This window comes from Lepidochelys kempii, chromosome 6 (assembly GCF_965140265.1).
Source record: "Lepidochelys kempii isolate rLepKem1 chromosome 6, rLepKem1.hap2, whole genome shotgun sequence".
NCBI classification, from domain to species: Eukaryota; Metazoa; Chordata; order Testudines; family Cheloniidae; genus Lepidochelys; species Lepidochelys kempii.
Genome location: NC_133261.1, coordinates 86,788,054 through 86,808,733, shown reverse-complemented (window position 1 = coordinate 86,808,733; position 20,680 = coordinate 86,788,054). Strand labels below are relative to the sequence as shown.

General features: G+C 42.6%; 2 protein-coding genes across 3 annotated transcripts in view; both read left to right on the top strand.

Moving 5' to 3' along the window:
- Positions 1–2,332, top strand: part of SNX6 (sorting nexin 6) — a 54,339-nt gene extending 52,007 nt beyond the window's left edge. The window contains exon 14 of the mRNA XM_073348999.1: positions 1,660–2,332. Within this exon, the coding sequence (XP_073205100.1) occupies positions 1,660–1,713 (54 nt within the window). The 3' untranslated portion in view covers positions 1,714–2,332. The remainder of the gene's footprint in view (positions 1–1,659) is intronic.
- Positions 2,333–9,959: 7,627 nt separating this feature from the next.
- EAPP (E2F associated phosphoprotein) lies at positions 9,960–20,215 on the top strand. 2 transcript variants are annotated; one of them, XM_073348997.1, is made up of 6 exons: positions 9,968–10,320; positions 11,678–11,859; positions 14,492–14,590; positions 15,345–15,468; positions 16,527–16,643; positions 19,593–20,215. In XM_073348997.1, exons 1-6 carry the CDS (start codon positions 10,247–10,249, stop codon positions 19,867–19,869), a joined length of 873 nt encoding a protein of 290 aa, XP_073205098.1. In that variant the 5' UTR covers positions 9,968–10,246; the 3' UTR covers positions 19,870–20,215. The 2 variants fall into 2 exon arrangements, with proteins under 2 accessions (XP_073205099.1, XP_073205098.1); XM_073348998.1 differs by lacking the exon at positions 16,527–16,643 and having other exon boundaries at positions 9,960–10,320.
- The last annotated feature ends 465 nt before the right edge of the window (positions 20,216–20,680 follow it).

The window sequence follows — 20,680 nt, the reverse complement described above, 5'->3', positions numbered from 1 at the left end:
GTCTGTCCATCTTTTATTGGACTAGATGGAATATTAGGATGTTCATTCTTAGCAATTCCTGTTTCTTGCCCATACTCTTCAGCTTCAGATTGGAGTACAAACTCAGTATAATTTGTAACTGTAGAACAGAGCCAGATAATTAAAATTGATAGCAATGGGATGTATAAAACGGATGGTAGCCAGCACAGTGTGCTTTAACTTACTTTTTAGAATTTAAAGAAACTGATTTTCTAATAATGGCATTGTTGGGTGCTATAGTTAGCTCACTGATTTCCAGACCATACTTGATTAATTTGTAAGTAAATATATTTTTTCTAACTGCAAGCCCTGTAAACTCAGTCTGGGATCTGAAGGTCAAGTTGTTTGTTGCTTTGTACATCACTAGTAATGATTTTGAACGCCAAATTGTTTTTATTTACATCTGTACAACTAGGGATAGATTTGGCCTTGCAGTTGAAACTTGATTAACAATTCTGATAACCACTCTCCTAGAGCTGCTGTCTCTGCAGTGATAACAAGTTAGTTTTTTATTTTGTCACTACCATCAGCAAAGTGATAACACACATGGAACATGTCTGAGGAATAAGGTGCCACTTTTTGTAATTTTTAGGATAGGACCACCCTTTAAATCAGGGGTGGGCAAACTTTTTTTGGCCCAAGGGCCACATCGGGTTGTGAAACTGTATGGAGGGCTGGGTAGGGAAGGCTGTGCCTCCCCAAACAGCCTGGTCCCCGCCCCCTCACACTTCCTGCCCCCTGACTGCCCCCCTCAGAACCTTCCCCCCCCAGATCCTTGTCCCCTGCCCCATATCCAACCCCCCGGCCCCCTTATCATGCCGCTCAGAGCAGCATGTTTGGAGCCGCCCAGCCAGAGCCAGATGCTGCCCTGTATGAGCGTGCAGCCCCACTGCTCAGAGCGCTGCTCGCACAGTGGGGTGGCTGCGAGGGAGGGGGAACAGCAGGGGAAGCTAGCCTCCCCAGCGGGGAGCTCAGGGGCCAGGAAGGATGGTCCCGCGGGTTGGATGTGGCCCATGGGCCGTAGTTTGCCCACCTCTGCTTTCAATCATTGGTTTAGGGCATTTAATTGATTCTGTTTTTCCTTCATTGCTCCAAGATAAATATATCAAAGAAATTCCTGTCTAATTTATTTTTCCTGATATACAATGTATTGAATAATATGAATAATTCTGTTATGGAAATAATCTGACAATAGTAGTATTACTATCTATTCTGAGTGAGGAGTACCTGAAAGAATATCTTTAACAGAAATCTCAGTCATCCTTTTACAACTGAGAATTTAACTCTAAAAGAAAGGACGATGACAGACCTCTGTAGTAAATTTGTTGTGTTTTGCATCACAAATAGGCTTTTGTTGCGATATGTATGGGAAGGATATGAGATGTAGTGGAGAAGTTATTTAAACTAACCAAATTCAGAAAGTGTACTAGATCTCAATTTCTGTTGAGCAGTTCCTTGAGATTGGCTTCCTATGTTCAACAGATCTTTCGAAGAGATCAAAATTGCTTAAACAAAAATATTTTACAAATGTTTTATAGCTACCCATGCTGCTTAATAAGTAATGAATTTCATCTTCATTTAAAAATATTTTATATCTCAGAAAATAGGGAAACGTGGTCATCATTTTCTTTATTTCTACAGGGTAACTTGCAGCTGCTGCAGAGCTGCCTGGCAGTGTTAAATGGAGACACATAAACCACTCTGTCCATCCACTAACAAGGGCTGCCTTCTTCTGGATTTTGTTTTCATGACTTTTAATAGGGATTTGCATCTCACCGGAGAAATCAGTTGGCAAAGTATGCCTAAATAATCTCCTCTTGTCTGAAAAAGTGAAGACTATATGAAGCAACAGCATACTCATTTATGCACATGTATTCACACACACGTTTATTTAATCATTGTATGCTTTCATTGTTGAGAAATCAAATGTCCTGTTTCTTTGTGAAAGTAGCCAATATAATTATGTTCATGTTATGAATAGTATTATGGTATGGCTGCCAATCTTATTTACCTTTGTAAGTAATTTCTGAAGTTGCCCGTTTGAATGCATTGTTCAAATGGATTAAATATTGCCATTAGATGTTTGAATATTGTTGTTATAAAGCATTGTGTGCATTGTCTTAGTTTTTCCATGTCCTGGTATCAAGCATCTTAATATGATTTTTTCCAAATAATGAACATTTCTTAGAAATTTTGGAGAACTTTGTGTAATCTTTATAATTATGATTTAAAAGGAAAAGAAAATGCATTTGTATGTTTGCCTTAACTTGTAGACTAATCCCGATAATTGTAAAATAAACTGTGAAATCAGTGATTTTTTTCCTAAAATTATGCAGTCATTGTATCATCTATAATAATTTAAATAGGCATTTGTAGCAAATTTGGTTAATTTGATCAGCATTTTCTCCACTCATCCTCTGAAGCAAATTGTGGAATAGTGTTGGATTGGATTGACCCTGCTTCCAGCTATACTCTTCCAATAACTCTTCTCCCTTAAATCTGAAGGTTTATTAGCTTGTTTATCTACTGGTACCATCTAGTTCACATAGACATTGTTTCAGACTTGGTTACCATTCTATAGAAAAGTAATTTTTAAAAAGAGTTTGGTTTTTTTAGTAGGAAAGAGGAAGGAGTGGCAAAAGCATGAGTTTAGAAAGCAGGGGAGGCAGTCAGAGACACTGTTGCAGTTCACCCCTTCTTAGTTAAACACAAGTGGCTCTGCCTCAAAAAAACAAACAAAAAACAACCACAAAACCAAAGATTTGGACATGGAGTGGCAGGAATGACAGAGAAGGGTCACATTTCCCTGACCAAAATTTTGGGCTGTGACTCTTACTGACTTTGGATCCTTAGGGTATGTCTACACTGGCAGAGTTACATCACCGCTCAGAGCGCTGAAGGGAAACCGCTGATGTGTGTTCACAATGTTAGCTGCCTGCACAATAGCGTGTTCACACTTGCGGCACTTGCATCGGTATTCGGAGCGGTGCTCTCTGGGCAGCTGTCTCACAGAGCATCTCTTCCTCTTCTGCTGCTAAGAGTTGTGGGAAGACGGAGGGGGTCGTGGGGCCTCCTGGGTCATGTCCCAATGCCCTGTGATGCATTGCTTCATGTCCCAGCAATCCCTGTGTTTCCGTCTGTTATGGCGTCATCTTTCAACGGTTTGTGTACTGCACGTCCTGCTGCTTTGGTCTGCAGGAATGGATCCCACACTGTTGACCAATGTGCTGCTCACTCTCTCTAACACGTCTCGCGTGGCAGTGGAGTTATTCCTTAAACTACAAAGTCAAGAGGAGTTTCACATAGATCTCACCACGAGTAGTAGCTATGACACGAGATTGCTTGTGGCATTCACAGAGGTGTTGCTTTTGGGCTTGGGAAACAAGAACTGAGTGGTGGGATCAGATCATCATGCACGTCTGGGATGACAAGCAGGGGCTGCAGAACTTTCAGATGAGGAAAGCCACATTCATGGGACTGTGTGATGAGCTCACCCCAGCCCTGTGGGGCAAGGACATGAGCATGAGAGCTGCCCTGCCATTGGAGAAGCACGTGGTGATTGCACTGTGGAAGCTGGCTACTCCAGACTGCTACGGATCGGTCGCTAACCAGTTTGGAGTGGGGAAAGTCGACCGCTGGACTTGTATTGATGGAAGTGTGCAGGGCCATTAATCGCATCCTGCTTCGAAAGACCATGATTCTGGGCAACGTGTGTGACATTGTGGATGACTTTGAACAAATGGGCATCCCTAACTATGGAGGGGCGATAGATGGCACGCATATTCCACTTCTGGCATCAGACCACCTAGCCACCGAGTACATTAATCGGAAGGGATATTTCTCTATGGATCTCCAGTTTGTTTGTGGATCACTTTGGGCGTTTCACAGACATTACCGCAGGCTGGTCTGGAAAGGTGCATGACACACACATCTTTCGGAACACTGGCCTGTTCGGGAAGCTGCAAACAGGGACTTTTTTCCCAGACCAGAAGATCACCTTAGGGGAAGTCGAAGCACCCATTGTGATCCTGGGAGACTCTGCCTACCTTTAATGCCATGGCTCATGAAGCCATACACAAGGAACCTTGACAGCAGCAAGGGGCGGTTCAGCAACAGGCTGAGCAAGTGCAGAATGACTGTTCTGTGCTTTTGGCCGTTTAAAGGCCTGCTGGTGCTGCCTATGTGGGAGGCTGGACCTGGCCGATGGCAATATTCCTATGCTTATAGCCGCGTGCTGTACGCTCTATAATATTTGTGAAGGGAAGGGTGAAAGCGGTCCAGCCCTGAGTGAAGCTGAGGCTCAGCACCTGGAGGCTGAATTTGAACAGCCAGAGACCAGGGCTATTAGAGGGGTGCAGAATGGGGCCATAAGGATCAGGGATCCCTTGAGGCAACAATTTGAAGCTGAAAGCCACTAATTGTTGCTATGCTTGGGAGTGCAGTGCTTGTAATGCTAGGAGGTAATTGTGATTAGTGCAGATGATGCACTGTGAAGGTTTAAGAAAATTGCCGGTTGCTTTGCAAGGGCTCTGTTTGCTTTCAATTAATGGAATAAAGATTGCTTTCAAACCAAAACAATTATTTTATTAAAAAACAACTGGAGGAGAGAGACAAACAAAAAAACACATTAGCACTGAGGGGGATGGGGAAAGGGAGGGCCCTTGGAGGAGGTGAGGTCCCGGGACGGTTAAAGATTTGTGTATGTCCAGGTATCATATACAACCTTGTCGTTTGGAGTACAGTGCAGCAGGTACTGTACTTCAGCAGGGCTAAACTGCAGAGGGATGAGTGTTGAGTGCAGTGGGTACCGGGAGTCTACAGGGCTGGACTATGATGGAGCAGGAGTGGAATGCAGTGGGTACAGTGGAGCCAAGATGTTTTTAAGAGTATTTTGGCAGTGTCCCGGGGGGTGTGTGCCTGGGAAAGAGTTTTGTGACAGCATCTGCAGGGGAGGATGGGCACGGAGCTGCTCGGTTTGCAGTGCTATAGCATCTGGAGTGTGTCCACTTCGCGCTCCATAACATTTAAGAGCTTCCGTGGCTTCGTTCTGGTGCGCCGCATTCTCCTGTCACTCCCTCTTCTCACTGTTCCTCCTCCTTCAATTCTTGTTTTTTGGTCGCGAAGTGCATCATGACATCATGCAGGAAGTTCTCTTTAGTTCTTCGTGGCTGCTTTCTAATTCTGCACAGCCGTTCAGCCAGTGACAACGAAGAGGGAGGCTGGGCTCCCAAGGTCATCTCTGTGAATCCAAAATGCAACATTTTACAGAAGCAGTATTGTTTGTAACACACAGACCACTGATTCAGTGATTTAAAAACATAGCCACTATTCACATACCTGTCACTAACTGGCTGACTCCAGGCAAGCACACATGAGCCACAAGACCTCCCAAATGGTGAGTAACCTCACGGGCAGGGGAAATCAGTGTTCCAGGACCATACTGTACACTGGGTAAGTGGCTCTTGGGGAGAGCCAGCACTGTAGGGGGGGGGCCTTATAATCATTACTGTTCCCACATTTTCCACAGGCTGTGTTTATTATGGAAGATATCTCGCTGCTGAGGGTGAGCAGGGAATCAAGGGAGGGTATCTTCAAGACTGCGGCTTCTGTCCTGGCCCTTATGTCGCTTGCCTGTGTGCAGCAATGGTCTCCCTTCTCCCTCTCAGTGATGGCAGAGTGGTGCAGTAAAGTTACCCTTAATGGGGCAAGAAACAAAGCAGCTCTGCCAAAGAACCTGCAGTAGCGGATTGCCCAGTGTCTCCATGAGACGTTTGTGGAGATCTGAGGTAGATTCCCATGAAGTGAGGGAGTCAATCAACACGCTATTCCGCCGCTCAGACTAGGCATGTGGTGTTACGCGCATCATACAGAGACAAACCTGCTTTCTGCAATCCTGCCCCCAACAACTCACGTAGCAATTCCTAAAATCAAAGCCACTTACGCAGGGGTCTCTTCCCGTTCGCGCTTTGCCAAGCTCCAACAGCTGTGACTGGCTAGCTTCCTCCAGGGCAGAGAAGAGCTCCTGACTGCATGCATCTCTGACCTCGGAGTCATCCTCTGCCTCTGCATCCCAATCCTTGTTCAAGATTTCCTCCTTCTGGCTCGGTCCACTCTTGACTGGCATGTGAGCCACCGAAGTATCCGCAGTGACCCTTGCAGTGGAGGTGGGGTCGCCAGTGAGTATCCAATCCAGCTCTTTGTAGAATTGGCAGCTCCTGGGCATGGAAGTGGAGTGGCCATTTGCCTCCCATGCCATTCCACAACTCCTTCACTTTGACCCTGCACTGCAGTGTGTCCCAATCATGGCCCCTTTCTGTCATGAATCATGAATTCTGGCCATAGGTGTTATAATACTAATGGCTGGAGCGCAGCTGGGACGGGATAGCCTCCTCTTCTCCAAATGCTCATGAGGTCCAGCAGCTTGGCATTGCTGCAAGCGGAGGATCGCCTGGTGCACGGAGCAGGCATGGTCACCTGGAAAGATGCGCTGAGACCACTGCATGTGTCACTGAGCAAACAGGAAGGGGACTTTCAAAATTCCCAAGGAATTTAAGAGGTGGGGCTCATGGTCACCTGAGGGCAGGGCAGTAGAGTTCAAGCCAATGACCAGAAAGGCGAGAACAGGCATTGTGCATGTGACTGGGGTCCCAGCAGGGGCCAGCTGAGATCACTCAATGAGGGTAAACTGTAAAGAATGGGGTAGAGAATCCTCATAAAGCTGGTGGATATTCCAATACTTAGATTTACCAAGCCAGCATAAAACAGCTTCTTTATTACCTTACCAAACAACACAGGTGTCTCGAGAGAGGCCTGAGCCTGGATCATTTTAAGGGAACTAAGTCAGATATGATGATTTCAACATATAAAAGAAAAGGTTCTACCCATCCCAAAGGCTTGGACACATTACCTCTGCGGTTAATGAATGTTTCAGATCTTACCCAAATACACACTCCAGCCACTTCTGATTAAAAATTAAAATTTATTAAAAAAAAAAGAGAGAGAATGGTTAAAAGATCAATATCCATACAGCCATGAGTTGAATTCATTGAGGTTTAGATTCATAACAGAGACGGTGAGCTTTGTAGGTGTAGAGAGTTCCTTTAGAATTCACTTCACAGGTTATAGTCCAGTGTCTAAATATCATATTCAGGGTGTACCATCCTAACTGAGACCTCAGTATTGTGACTCAAATTTGCCTTGGTGCAGCTTAAAATCTGAGATGACAGAATTGGGACCCAAGGATCTTTTATACAATTTCATGTCCTCTTTGACAAGTTGGGAGTTCATCCGGGAAGAAAAGGTAATTAGGATGACTTTGAAGGAGGTCCATCACCGATACTCAGCTATAGAATTAACATAAGGCAATTTTGTTTGTTCCTCCACCATTCACAGATTATTTGCTGTACTTTTCAAAGAGAGATGAATACAGAGATATCCTATGTTTACAATTCATTTAAATGCTAGGATGATCTTTTGATCTCTGAATTATCAGAATACAACCTAGGGACTGTTGATTACATTGTCAACCCTGTTCATACATATGTAAATATACAGACATCTCCCCACGTCTTTTGAGGGTTGTTTATTTTGTAGGATGTTTAACCCTTGTTTAAAGCCATGCGTCACAGTGGGACACCTCCAGGGGGCCAACTGCAGCACTGTAATCGACTAGTGTGTCTACACTGGCACTGCAGCAATATAGCCCCAGCGACAAAAGCTGTACGCCTGTCGTCGGGGTGTTTTTTTTACAATGCTGCAACTGTGCAGTGTTTGAGCACTAAGTGGCTTGGCAGTGTGTACACATTGGGAGTTGCAATGCAGAAAGCTGCCTTACTGCGCAGAAACTTGCCGGTGTACACAAGGCCTGAGTCTTTGGTTAGTGATTTGAACCATGAGTCTTTTTCCAGAGCTGTGGTTCTGTTGTGTAATTCCAGAACAACTGTGCAAAAATGTCTCTACCAGAGGTTCTCAAACTGTGGTCCACAAGCTCTATTCTAAGGTGCACGCCTGAGCGGCCACACACAAGAGAATGAAGGGCTACCTACCTAATTAGTGGAGCCGCGCAGGCGTGTGTTGCTGGAATTTAGGACATAGAAGGCTATGGCGGCCAGAGAAAGGTGACTTTCCCCAGCTCCAGGGCTGTGGCTGCAGGGGAGAGATTCCCCAGCCCCAGCTTGGGGGCTGCTGGGGTGAGGAGAGACCTCTCTTCTTCCCAGCCCCAGGTCAGGGACTACTGCGGCGGGGAGGGCACATCCATCACATTAGAAAGTTAATACTACTGATATTATTTGTAGAACAAAAAAAGTTAAGTGGTTTTTTTTATATAGCACTTTTATCCAAAGCATTTTACAATACTTAGCTAACAGTACAAACAACATTTGGAAACATCATTAATTGGTCAGCTGAGACCCTCAGCAATTTTCACGTGGTCTGTGGGGAAAAAAAAAGTTTGACACCCACTGGTCTATACCTTATCTGCTTCATGACTTCCATTCAGTCTTGGAACTGCTGCATGTGTTGCTTTGTGGACAATTGGCAGAGCAGCAGGGATTTGGATAAATGGAGTTTTGTGTTGGAGATCTAGACAGAAGTGAGTTAATATGCCAATAACTACATCTTCTACATGCGTTCACATTGATATATCATTTTTGGATCTCATGACAGAAGTGGTTTCAAACATGGGTAAGATGCACGGTGCAAGCCTTCCTTTACTTTGATGCAGCCATTTACACTGGGGGATTGTACAGATATGTAGCTATACAGGTATAAATTCCTGATATAGACACGTCCTTAAAGGGACGCTGATGCTGAAAATGCTGCTGGTATCATGGATTGGATTGTGTAGCTTCCAAGTATGAAAATCAACATTTCCAGTGACTACTGGTGCATATAATTCTTTCCAGTTGTGTCTATAAATAATATGCTATTCATTTTAGGGATCATTCCTTTGATGTATACATTCAGAGGAGCTCATAATCTACAATCAGACTATAGGAGAAAAGGAGTACAATGCCTATACTGTTAGCAGAAAAGGACCTAGGGGTTACAGTGGACGAGATGCTGGATATGAGTCAACAGTGTGCCCTTGTTGCCAAGAAGGCTAATGGCATTTTGGGATGTATAAGTAGGGGCATTGCCAGTAGATCGAGGGATGTGATCATTCCCCTCTATTCGACACTGGTGAGGCCTCATCTGGAGTACTGTGTCCAGTTTTGGGCCCCACACTACAAGAAGGATGTGGAAAAATTGGAAAACGTCCAGCGGAGGGCAACAAAAATGATTAGGGGACTGGAACACATGACTTATGAGGAGAGGCTGAGGGAACTGGGATTATTTAGCCTGCGGAAGAGAAGACTGAGGGGGGATTTGATAGCTGCTTTCAACTACCTGAAAGGGGGTTCCAAAGAGGATGGATCTAGACTGTTCTCAGTGGTAGTAGATGACAGAACAAGGAGTAATGGTCTCAAGTTGCAGTGGGGGAGGTTTAAGTTGGATATTAGGAAAAACTATTTCACTAGGAGGGTGATGAACCACTGGAATGCGTTACCTACGGAGGTGCTGGAATCGCCATCCTTAGACGTTTTTAAGGTCAGGCTTGACAAAGCCCTGCCTGGGATGATTTAGTTGGGGATTGGTCCTGCTTTGAGCAGGGGGTTGGACTAGATGACCTCCTGAGGTCCCTTCCAACCCTGATAGTCTATGATTCCATGAAAAAAGTAAATAGTTAAAATAGGACATCTAAACTTCCCAGAGTAAAAGCAGTGTTTGGTCCATCCCTGTAGTTAATCCATTCCTCCAGGAGGCGGTAGGTAGGTTGATGGAAGAATTCTGCCCCTTACCGGGGTCAGAGCGCGAAGTATGTCACAGCGCTGAGGGATGCAGGGAGGAGGGGGATGTTGCACCGTTTTCAAGGGCAGGTTCTGGCCCGAGCTGGCGCTGGGCTCGCACCGGGCTCGCAGCTTCACCCCGTGCACAGCACTCGGCCACGATCCGTGCGTGGCTCTCCCGTGCCGGTGCGCTTGGGATAAAAGGCTGGCGCAGCTGGGCGGCCTCCTCGATCCGGGGATCGGGCCCCAGGAAGGCGCTCGCAGGGGCCCCGCAAGGCCGGGCCGGGCCGAGCCGCAGGAGCGGAAGAGGGCGGCGGGGCAGGTTTCTGGGTGGACCGGGTTTGGGGGCCGATTTCGCTGCAGCACCGATCGGAGCGGGGCGGGGGCTGTTGGGTGTCGCCATGAGCCGCCTGCAGGAGGACGAAGATCCCTACGTGATCGAGGAGCCCAGCGACGAGGAGCCGGGGCAGAGCAGGTACCGAGCGACCCGCGGGGCTGAGGGGGGGAGTCCCCCGCAGAGCCTGACCGGGCCTGGGGCCCCCATGACTGACGCAGCCAGAGACACGCCGGTGCCCGGGGCAGGGCTCGGAGGTGTCACGCGAAGCCTCTGCTTCTTCACTCTCCCCTTCTAATAAAGGTCCCTAATTCGGCCAGGAAGGGTTAGAAGTGACCCCAGCACCCACACCCACAGCGTAAAGTATTTCCGTCGATACTACCCGAAATGTGCAGACAGGCAAAGTGAGCAAGCGGCTGCATGAGAACTTCCTAGAGTCCCACCTTCGTGAGCACAAAGCGTGATGTAACAAATGCTGCATGAAGTTCCTGTTTACAGCTCTGCTGAAACAACCCGCTTAGGATGCCTTTACCTTTTTCAATCTCCGATCTGATCCCTCCATCATTTCTTGCCACTGTGAAAATATAAATTAATAACAAATCTTTAAGACCCTTAAACCCTTAAAATCCTTTTGCACGACTATGAATGTCTCCATTGAAAAATGTTTAAAAGTACATGTTAGTATTAGCTGTTGAAATTATTTCTTTTAAAAATAGAATTCCGCCAAGCTTATATATATATATATATTCCCATCTCAGTTTCTAGTCCTACTTTGTTTTACTTTCAGTGTTTGATTTGGGTTATTTTAATGCCTTGTAACACCTTGTAAAATGAAATGCATAGGTTTATTGGCATTGTGATTGTATAAGTGTAAGCAAGCATACATGGTTCATTGCAAGACTGCTACAGGAACACAAATCTTACATTCTCATAAAGACTTTTTAAAAACGGTCTCATGCACTATTGACTCCTACATTTCCACACTGTGTCACCACACAAAAAAGTTTCTTATTGCACGGTTGCTGTACACCGCCAAGAAATGAACCACAAGGAGCATATACTGGAAGAGAGGCAAGCTGTAATTTATGGTGAACAGTATACGATGTCACTCAAATGCAGTTTCCTTCTTTAAAAGAAATATAATTTTCTAGGACTTTTTTCCAGAGCTTGCTGCTTTGTTTTTTTTAAAATAACAGAGTAGTTTTAAATATTTCAGTTTAAACAAAAGACTCCAGTTCTGCAGCTGACAATACATAGGTAGATTGTTGTGCTTACCCACAGACCCACTGACTTCACTGTCAATTGCAGGATTGTGGCCTTAGTATATAGGCCAAAATGGAGCAGTAATCCAACTAAAATGCTAAAATATGTCCAGTCATTCATCAGATGCATTGTTCCAATACTTCAGAACAATTCAAAAGATATTTTTATTGCATCAATAGAAGGGTTGATATTTTAAACTAATAATAATGGATTTTAATAATTAAATATCCTATAGCTCAGAAGATGAAGTGGATGTGCTTTTATATGGCACTCCCGATCAGAAGCGCAAACTGATAAGAGAGTGCCTTACTGGAGAAAGTGAATCTTCAAGTGAAGATGAGTTCCAAAAGGAAATGGAGGCGGAACTAAACTGCACCATGAAAACTATGGAGGGCAAGTGGAAGTCACTAGAAACAGGTAAATTATCTGTTTTAATATCTGCTCTTCTATAAAATAGTCAATTACAGGATGGCTAAATTAATGCATTATTTTACACTGGGGTTTGATTATGCTGATGAGTTGAGTTAATGCATTATTTGACCCTTCAGTATGATTACGGTGTGTTGACTGATAATCATAGCTGGACATCTGTGCTAAAATGATCAGCAATTAAATAGTTCACCTAGCCATTTAAATTTAAACTATTATCAATATCCCAGTGCTCACTTAGATGAATGGGGCGTTTCACACTTTCCAGGACTTTTCTTCTGCTCTTTCATTTAGTGGCTTGTCTTCCTTGGTCCACTTCTCCTTTTTAGGGGGTCTCCAGTCCTGTTCTCAGCCTGCCCTTCCTCCATGTACACGGGGGGCTCTGGCTGTACTTCTCCCCCTGCTTCCAGTGACTCCCTGATGTTGCCAGGATTTGAATCACCCTCTCATAGAAAGAAAAGGAGTACTTGTGGCACCTTAGAGACTAACCAATTTATTTGAGCATAAGCTTTCGTTAGCTACAGCTCACTTCATCATTAGTCTCTAAGGTGCCACAAGTACTCCTTTTCTTCTTGCGAATACAGACTAACATGGCTGTTACTCTGAAACCTCCCATAGAAGGGACAACAGGCGGCAGATCCCCTCCATCTGCTGCAGATCCTCTTGAGAGTTGTCAGCTGCCACTTCTGACCTATGGGACTTAGCCCCTATGACATGAGGATCTAGGAAGTGGTCACATACTGGCAATAGAGAGGAAAGAAGTAAAAATAAAATACTACTTATGTTACAAAGTGAAAAAGAAATTGCTTACTACCCAGGAGCCCCCAGAGCTAGAAGAGTTTAATTGGAGAATAGAGCTACACTAAAGGGTTTTTCTAGAGTAGAGTTTGTGATTCTATTTTAACTTAAGTGAATTGACTGCTGATTAAATTGTGTTAACTAACAGAATTGCAAATGCTAATCTGGACATGCTACAAATATTTGTTCTAAGACACACACGCTTGTGGTTTACCATGGCTGTCACAGAATAAATGTTTCTAGTCGTTGACTAGCATTTTAGATAACACAGCCACTTTTTAAGCTCAGTGGTGCTGGTCTAACCTTAGTGGCTTTGAGCAATCTTCACAGCTGCTTTTGTAGGCTTTAAAGTTTGCTTTTTCTCTGAGCACTTGTAATGTTCAGAAGACTTCTTACATGAAAATCAAGTGCTTTTTAAGGCATCTTAAGCAGCTACAAGGATTCTCTTCTCAGAAGGAAAGGAATAGTGTTTGATGTGTTGAACTTGGTAAACCTCAGTCCCCAGGTGTGCCATAATTTTAAAGCGTTGGTATTGGATAAAGTCTCATTATATAGCAAACAACCATTTTGTGCTTTATAAGGGAAATTGGTACTGGTAGGAGGAGTATATTTGAATGTAATAAATTAAGGTGAATAACATACACTTCAAACAGTAGCTATTTGAGAAAATAATGACATCAGATTGAAATTAGTTAAAATTAAAATGTGTTAACAGGCAAAAAACAGATTTTAAACCTTAGCCCCTTGACAGAACAGTGATAAAAAATATTTCAAAAGCTAGTCTATGAACTGGGAGTATAATTACCTCTCTCACAGCAGGACTAAAAGCTGCATCTGAATAGCCAAAGCTGTCCATCTCCAGAGTGCTTCCCTCAGATATATTTCTGTTCTTTGATTCAGAGTGACAATGGCCAGGGGGATTAGTTTCTTACTGTTCAGGAGAGCATGTGTTTTTGTTCCTGTTACAAAATGCATAGTGAGGCATTCTTAATTACCCTCCCAAGTCACATATTAAAAGGTCCATTTTTAAACAGGATCTTTGATTTGCAGACATTTCAGCAAGGTAAATCCTGTTTTTCCAGTTAACTGGACAGACCTGAACCTGTGCATAGTTTCCAGTTAATTATCTTTTGTATTACCAAAGAGGCCATGTAGCACTTTCCTGGGTAGAGTTCCATAATTTGGAAATGATAGCTCACCCTGGACTATACTCTGACCATCCTTTTGAGCTGATATTATGTCCATTAGTTGCTTTATGATTGGTATATCTGTGCCTAGAGAAGATGATGTAGATGCATTTTATAAATTAGGCCCCAATCCTGCAAAGACTTCAGTGTGTGTAACTTTATGCAGTGTGAAGAGTCACATCAAAGCCAGTGTATGGAGCACAGTACGATCACGTTAATTGAGAACCGGTCTAAATTGAGACATATCAGTATACACCAGTAACCCGCTAGCTGATGTGTCTAATATTTAGGAGATTTAATAGCATTTACATAACACTTTATTTTCGAGATAAAGTTAATGTGTGTAAATTCACCTCTAAATAAAGTGTTATATAAGTGCTATTAAATCTCCTAAACATTAAACTAACCATATCATCATCCATGCATTGATTTCAGTGGGACTACTCACAGGGTGAAATTACTCATGTGCATAAGAATGGGATCCCAGTTACGTTTACAAACAGTTACAGGGAATGTACCTATGGTGATCCCTCTTCCTGAATTCATTCTTGGAGATAGTCTGTTTCTGTATATTGGGCTCATGACAGCTAATTCTGGTGCTTTCTTATTTTGTTTGATTTTAATTTCATAAATAGGTACTTCCTCGAGTACTGGACAAGCTGGAACAGTCACCACTACAAAGTACTATGACGACATTTATTTTGACTCTGATTCGGAGGATGAAGATAAAGTAGGTAAATGACTGAGGAAAGAGGTGGCCACCTCTGCAGCAATATACCCTGCTCCAGACCTTGAAGAGTCCTCTCTAGAGTCTGGGACTGTGGCTGGAGAGGGTCTTGAGGGCAGGTGGTTAGGTTGGGGGCACATATGTCATCTCACACCATCATCAAAACTCTGAAAAAAAGTGATCATTTATATAGCCTGGTGCTGCATTAATCCTTCTACGGCAGTGTTCTGCAGAAGGGAGCAATCCAAGGCTTTGTTTTAATAGGGATTTTTTGTGATTGTAGCACAGCAAAAATGAAGTAGAAACTGTTGCTTTGGTAAATTAGTTAAATAGATCAGTGGTTCTCAGTCAGGGGTCCCAGGCCGCCTGTGGGGCCGCGAGCAGGTTTCAGGGGGTCCACCAAAATAGACCAGAGAGGGGCCGGCATTAGACTCACTGGGGCCCAGGGCAGAAAGCCAAAGCCTGAGCCCCGCTACCTAGGGCTGAAGCCGAAGCCCGAGCAACTTAGCTTCGTGGGGGGCCCCCTGTGGTATGGGGCCCTGGGCAACTGCCCTGCATGCTATCCCTAATGCTGGAGGCTTTTCATCTATTGGATTTGCAGAAAAAAAGTTGTTGTGGCACAGGTGGGCCATGGAATTTTTACAGCATGTTGGGGGGCGGGGGGCTCAGAAAAGGATCCCTGAAATAGATAATAGTTCTCTGTTTAATGGATCGTATTATTTGGGAGGTAGAATTCAACTATGTTTGCACAAATCTCCCAGATACACAGGCGGCCAGGAAAAAAAGAAGACATCAGCAACGCCGGATTCCTACTAATGATGAGCTACTCTATGATCCAGAAGAAGATGATCGAGACCAAGAATGGGTGGACTCACAGAGACGAGGGTAAGCAGCTGTAAATGTTTTAACCCTTGAAAATATTGTTGAATATGCCGAGTAACTTAAGACTGTGCTGTAAAGGCAGTATGTCTAAAAGTTATTTTGTTGATTCAGAGCTTCATTTGAAGTATATGAAATAAAAAAGCTTGTTTTAATACAGCATTCACTTATCCACATTTGCAGGTGTCATTTACAGGTCCCTTTTTGTGATGCTCTGAACCTGTAGGTACTGGGGCCAAATCCTACTCCACATGAACTTCCCACTGACTTTAATGGGAGTTCTAGTAGGATTTGACCTTGCAAATTCCACCAGAGAAAGTAATGATTATAAGTGTTTCTTTGTTACCACCCCATTTGCTGTATATTTCTATTCTTTTTACAAAAATTAAAAAAGGCCTGACCCTGCAAGTCACCCACGTGTAGAACTCCCATTGAAGTCAAAGGGCATTCCACATACAGTGATCTTGCAGGATTAGGTGACATCTAATATTTTTTTTATGTCCTGGCATATTTTGATCACTAGATTATGTAGCTATAGGTCACTGTTTAGGTAAAATTAATGTGAATGCATTTTTGTTTTTGACAGGCTTGGAATTTAGTGAGGCAGAAGAAGTGTGTTTGGATAAAATGGATAGAGCCTGGAGCTTCTTTTCTGTGGGATTTTGGGGGTGTGTATGAAGTAAAAAACCTCTGGACTGCAGGAAAACTAGACTCTACAACTTGACAAGAACTGATGAAAGCAGAATTAAATGGCTGGTGGTGATTACACCTAGAAAAAATGCACCCTACTTCACGCAGAGCAAAGGCTCATCATACAAAAATCCACACTCTGTTAAGATTCAAATTCCAGAGCAAATTAAAAACCCATTCATACCAATAAAATATAAAAATGAGGGTTTCCAGGGATTTGAATCTGTGGATTTTGTACTGGGAGAGCAGGGTTCCAGGAGGTATCAAACATTTGCTGTGGGGGTTTTTTGGTTGTAAATACAGCTTTAAGGTTCAGTCTACATGCCTAATCCATAGGGATGGATATTTTCACCTCTTTGTTTACCCCTTGGTAGGTACCAAAATATAAGAAGAACTCAGCAGCAGCAGTTCAAACCTCCAGCCATTCCAAACAGTGATGCTGTTTTGAACTGCCCTGCTTGCATGACTACATTGTGCTTTGACTGTCAGAGGTAATTACTGAACCATAAACATGAAGTGATCATTCTGTAATGTCTTATTTTCAGTTGCAGTGAAATATGTAATTTACACTTATTAGTTTTAAACAGCAGATGTGTCATTATGGAAGTAAAGGTGTGGATTCAACACATGCATGCAATTATATTTCACCTTAGTTCAGCAGTAGCAAATCTAGGATTTTTCTGTAGAGAGATCAGGGTGGGACAAGTATGGAAATAAGCAATATGTAGAAGTGTTTTGCAGATTCATTGAATATTTATGAAACAGTGATTTGCACTATATCTAATGCTTTTCAGAAGCGTTAATCTTAAAGATCCTGTCTATTTTGCAAACCAGTCAGCTGTATTTTCAGTCAGTTTGTTAGAGGTTTGGATCAACCTCCTAATGAATAAATGATCAAATTCTCAAATGATACTCAGTCTTTGTGGTACGTTGATAGTTTTTCAGCTAGCAAGAGTTTGAGTATGGGGGGAGGAAGTGATAGTCACAGGCAGATTAGTTTAAAAAAAAAAAATTAGTGAGGTGGCAATATTTGCAGATGATACAAAACTACTCAAGATAGTTAAGTCCCAGGCAGACTGCGAAAAGCTACAAAAGGATCTCTCAAAACTGGGTGACTGGGCAACAAAATGGCAGATGAAATTTAATGTTGATAAATGCGAAGTAATGCACATTGGAAAACATAATCCTAACTATACATATACAATGATGGGGTCTAAATTAGCTGTTACCGCTCAAGAAAGAGATCTTGGAGTCATTGTGGCTAGTTCTCTGAAATCATCCATTCAATGTGCAGCGGCAGTCAAAAAAGCGAACAGAATGTTGGGAATCATCAAGAAAGGGAGATAATCAGACAGAAAATATCATATTGCCTCTGTATAAATCCATGGTACGCCCACACCTTGAATACTGTGTGCAGGTGTGGTTGCCCCATCTCGGAAAAGATATATTAGAATTGGAAAAGGTTCAGAAAAGGGCAACAAAAATGATTAGAGGTATAGAACAGCTTCCGTACGAGGAGAGATTAATAAGACTGGGACCTTTCAGCTTGGAAAAGAGGCGACTAAGGGGGGATATGATGGAGGTCTATAAAATCATGAGTGGTATAGAGAAAGTAGATAGGGAAGTGTTATTTACTCCTTCCCATAATACAAGAGCACGGAGCCACCAAATAAAATTAATAGGTAGCAGGTTTAAAACAAATACAAGAAAGTATTTTTTCACACAATGCACTGTCAACCTCTGGAACTCCTTGCCAGAGGGTGTTGTGAAGGCCAATACTATAATGGGGTTCAAAAGGGAGCTAGATAGATTCATGGAAGATCGGTCCATCAATGGCTATTAGCCAAGATGGGCAGAAATGGTGTCCCTAGCCTCTGTTTGCCAGAAGCTGGGATTGGGTGACAGGGCATGGGTCACTTGATGATTACCTGTCTGTTTTTTCCTTTTGGGGCACCTGCCATTGGCCACTGTCAAGAGGACAAGATCCTGGGCTTGATGGACCTTTGGTCTGACCCAGTATGGCCGTTCTTATGTTCTTAAATATCCCTAGCAATATGTTGACATTATGAAAGAATATTGGGTCACAGTGAACTAGTATTCTGGAGTGTATACAGGACATTGAGATGAGGGTACTGTGTTCATGTATAGTAGTAGATGTTTGACTGAGTTGCAGGAAAATGCCTCTGCTGTTGCCCAAAACAATTTGCTGGAGTGTTCAAATGATTTTAACTCAGTGTGGACTTCACTATCCTAAGCATTATAATGATCTTTGGTGCCTAGTCTTATGTTCTTGACACTAGGAATTAATGTTCTTAATATTGTAACTGAGTTGGTGGCCACCTTGTCCCAGATTTTGAACAGAGAAATCTTAACAAAAACACATTATCTTATCTGTTTGAGAGGGGGGGAAAATGAACGCCTTTCTCTCTGAACCCTTGGCTTCCATCTGCTACACTTTGTAATTCTCATTTGGTCTTGTTTAGCCTTCTGGGCTCTGTGCTGCATACAAAAGTTCCACACTCTTCTTGAGATTGTATAATGATGCTAACAAAGGTCCAGTCCTGCGAAGTGTTGAGCTCTCTCATCTGTTTACCTTAATGGTAGTTGCCTCGTGTTTCAGGCTTTGAAAGGACAGCTTGGCAAAAATGGAGGAAGTCTCTGTTCATATTGAGAAGGTCTTTGAAAGCCAAAACTGAATGAGAAAAGCTTGGTATATCTGGGTCAGGTTCATGGTTGAATAACAGATGCAAGGATTTGGGATCATCTTAGCAGGGAAGAGTTGGGAACATACAGCATGGAGATGAGTTGAGGAACAGTAAAACAGAATTTTATTAGGATGGAAACAGGCAAACTACAAAAAACATATAGTCACCCCTTCCTTGAAAGCTGTCCTGAAGGTTGGATCTGAATTGATCTTTCTAGGGTAAATATATTGGCTCAAAAATTTAACAATTTAAGATACTAAATTTAAATTGGCATGAGATTCGTGGTTCATAAACATTTTTTCTGAAAAACAAAATTAGTTTTGGACTGATCTGAATCATGAGAAATGACAGGCTTAAAATGATTTTGAATATTTCATGGGGGGGGGCAAAGAATGGTTAAATTCTGGCTTCTAATCTTTGTCCCATTTTTAGCCATAAATCACCATTCATGATTCCATAGTAATATAGCTTTGTAGTTCAGGGATGCTTGTAAAAATAAGCATCTATTTATTTTTAAACAGCTTAACTTCAAAACTAAAGAAATGCTACATTTTCCTGGCTTTTGTACTTGTGATTTTTTTATTTTGTTTATAAGACTTCACTTTTGACTGGCTGCTAGTCCTTTGACTTGGTGTTTCCGGTCTTCAATCCTACCTTCAGTAGTGTTAACCAATTCTGTGAAAGCAGAATTCTATCGGAGAATATGACCATTGCATTTTCTTCTCTTCTTCCTAGACATGAATCCTACAAAACACAGTACAGAGCAATGTTTGTGATGAACTGCTCAGTTAACAAAGAAGAGGTTCTAAAATACAAAGGCCCAGTGAACAAGAAGATAAAGAAAGGACATAAGAAAATGAAACACAGCAACGAGATCACCACTGTGCAAGCAAATCAGGAAGAGGAGGAAGTATATCATCCAGTCAAATGTACCGAATGTTCAACTGAAGTTGCAGTCTTGGATAAAGATGAAGTTTTCCACTTTTTCAATGTTCTAGCAAGCCACTGTTAATGTGGAAAAACAGCTGTGCTGTTTAAGACTGTATGAAGTCTCAAAAATATGGACAATATTTTATCCTTTTCAAATGATACAAAACGTGTTTTGTTTTGTTTTTTAAAAAGTCTGAAACTGTCATTGAAAGAATCTTTGTAAAACTTCATGGAAGAGATACAGTTAACTGTTCACATTTGGGAGCAATATTCTGTCAGGCCCTCAGATAATGATAAAAGCATAGAGAGTTTAAATTCATGTACATATTATGCAATATTTTTGTGTATTAGAACCATTGCTCATGTACATATGTAGTATGTTGACATGTGTTAAACTGTTGCTTAGAATAAAAACGCTGTAAACTAGAGATCTTCTCCATACTTCGGTTGAGTGATTTTTTTAGGGTGCTGATAGAGACTGTATCAGTATTTCTGAATCTGTGTGGTGGTTGCTTGGGGTGGTAAATTAGTATGGTTTTGGTTGAGGTGCATATTTGACAGAGGAGAGGATTGTGTTGATGTATTTGGGGATTGGTCCTGCTTTTGAGCAGGGGGTTGGACTAGATGACCTCCTGAGGTCCCTTCCAACCCTGATATTCTATGATTTGGATACTGACCCCACTAAAGTGTCTAAATATGGATGTTTTTATTTATGCACATTGGAAGGTTTTGTATTCTTTTTGCTTTGTTCCCTGCACATCTCATTTAAGCAAAAATATTTAAACTTGGAGTTTAAAAAATCCCTGAGCTTTAATTATGGAGTGTAGGTAAGTAAGAGAGGCTTTTTTTGTGTTTTCTTTTACATTTTTTCCCATTTGTGGTGGCTGATGGAC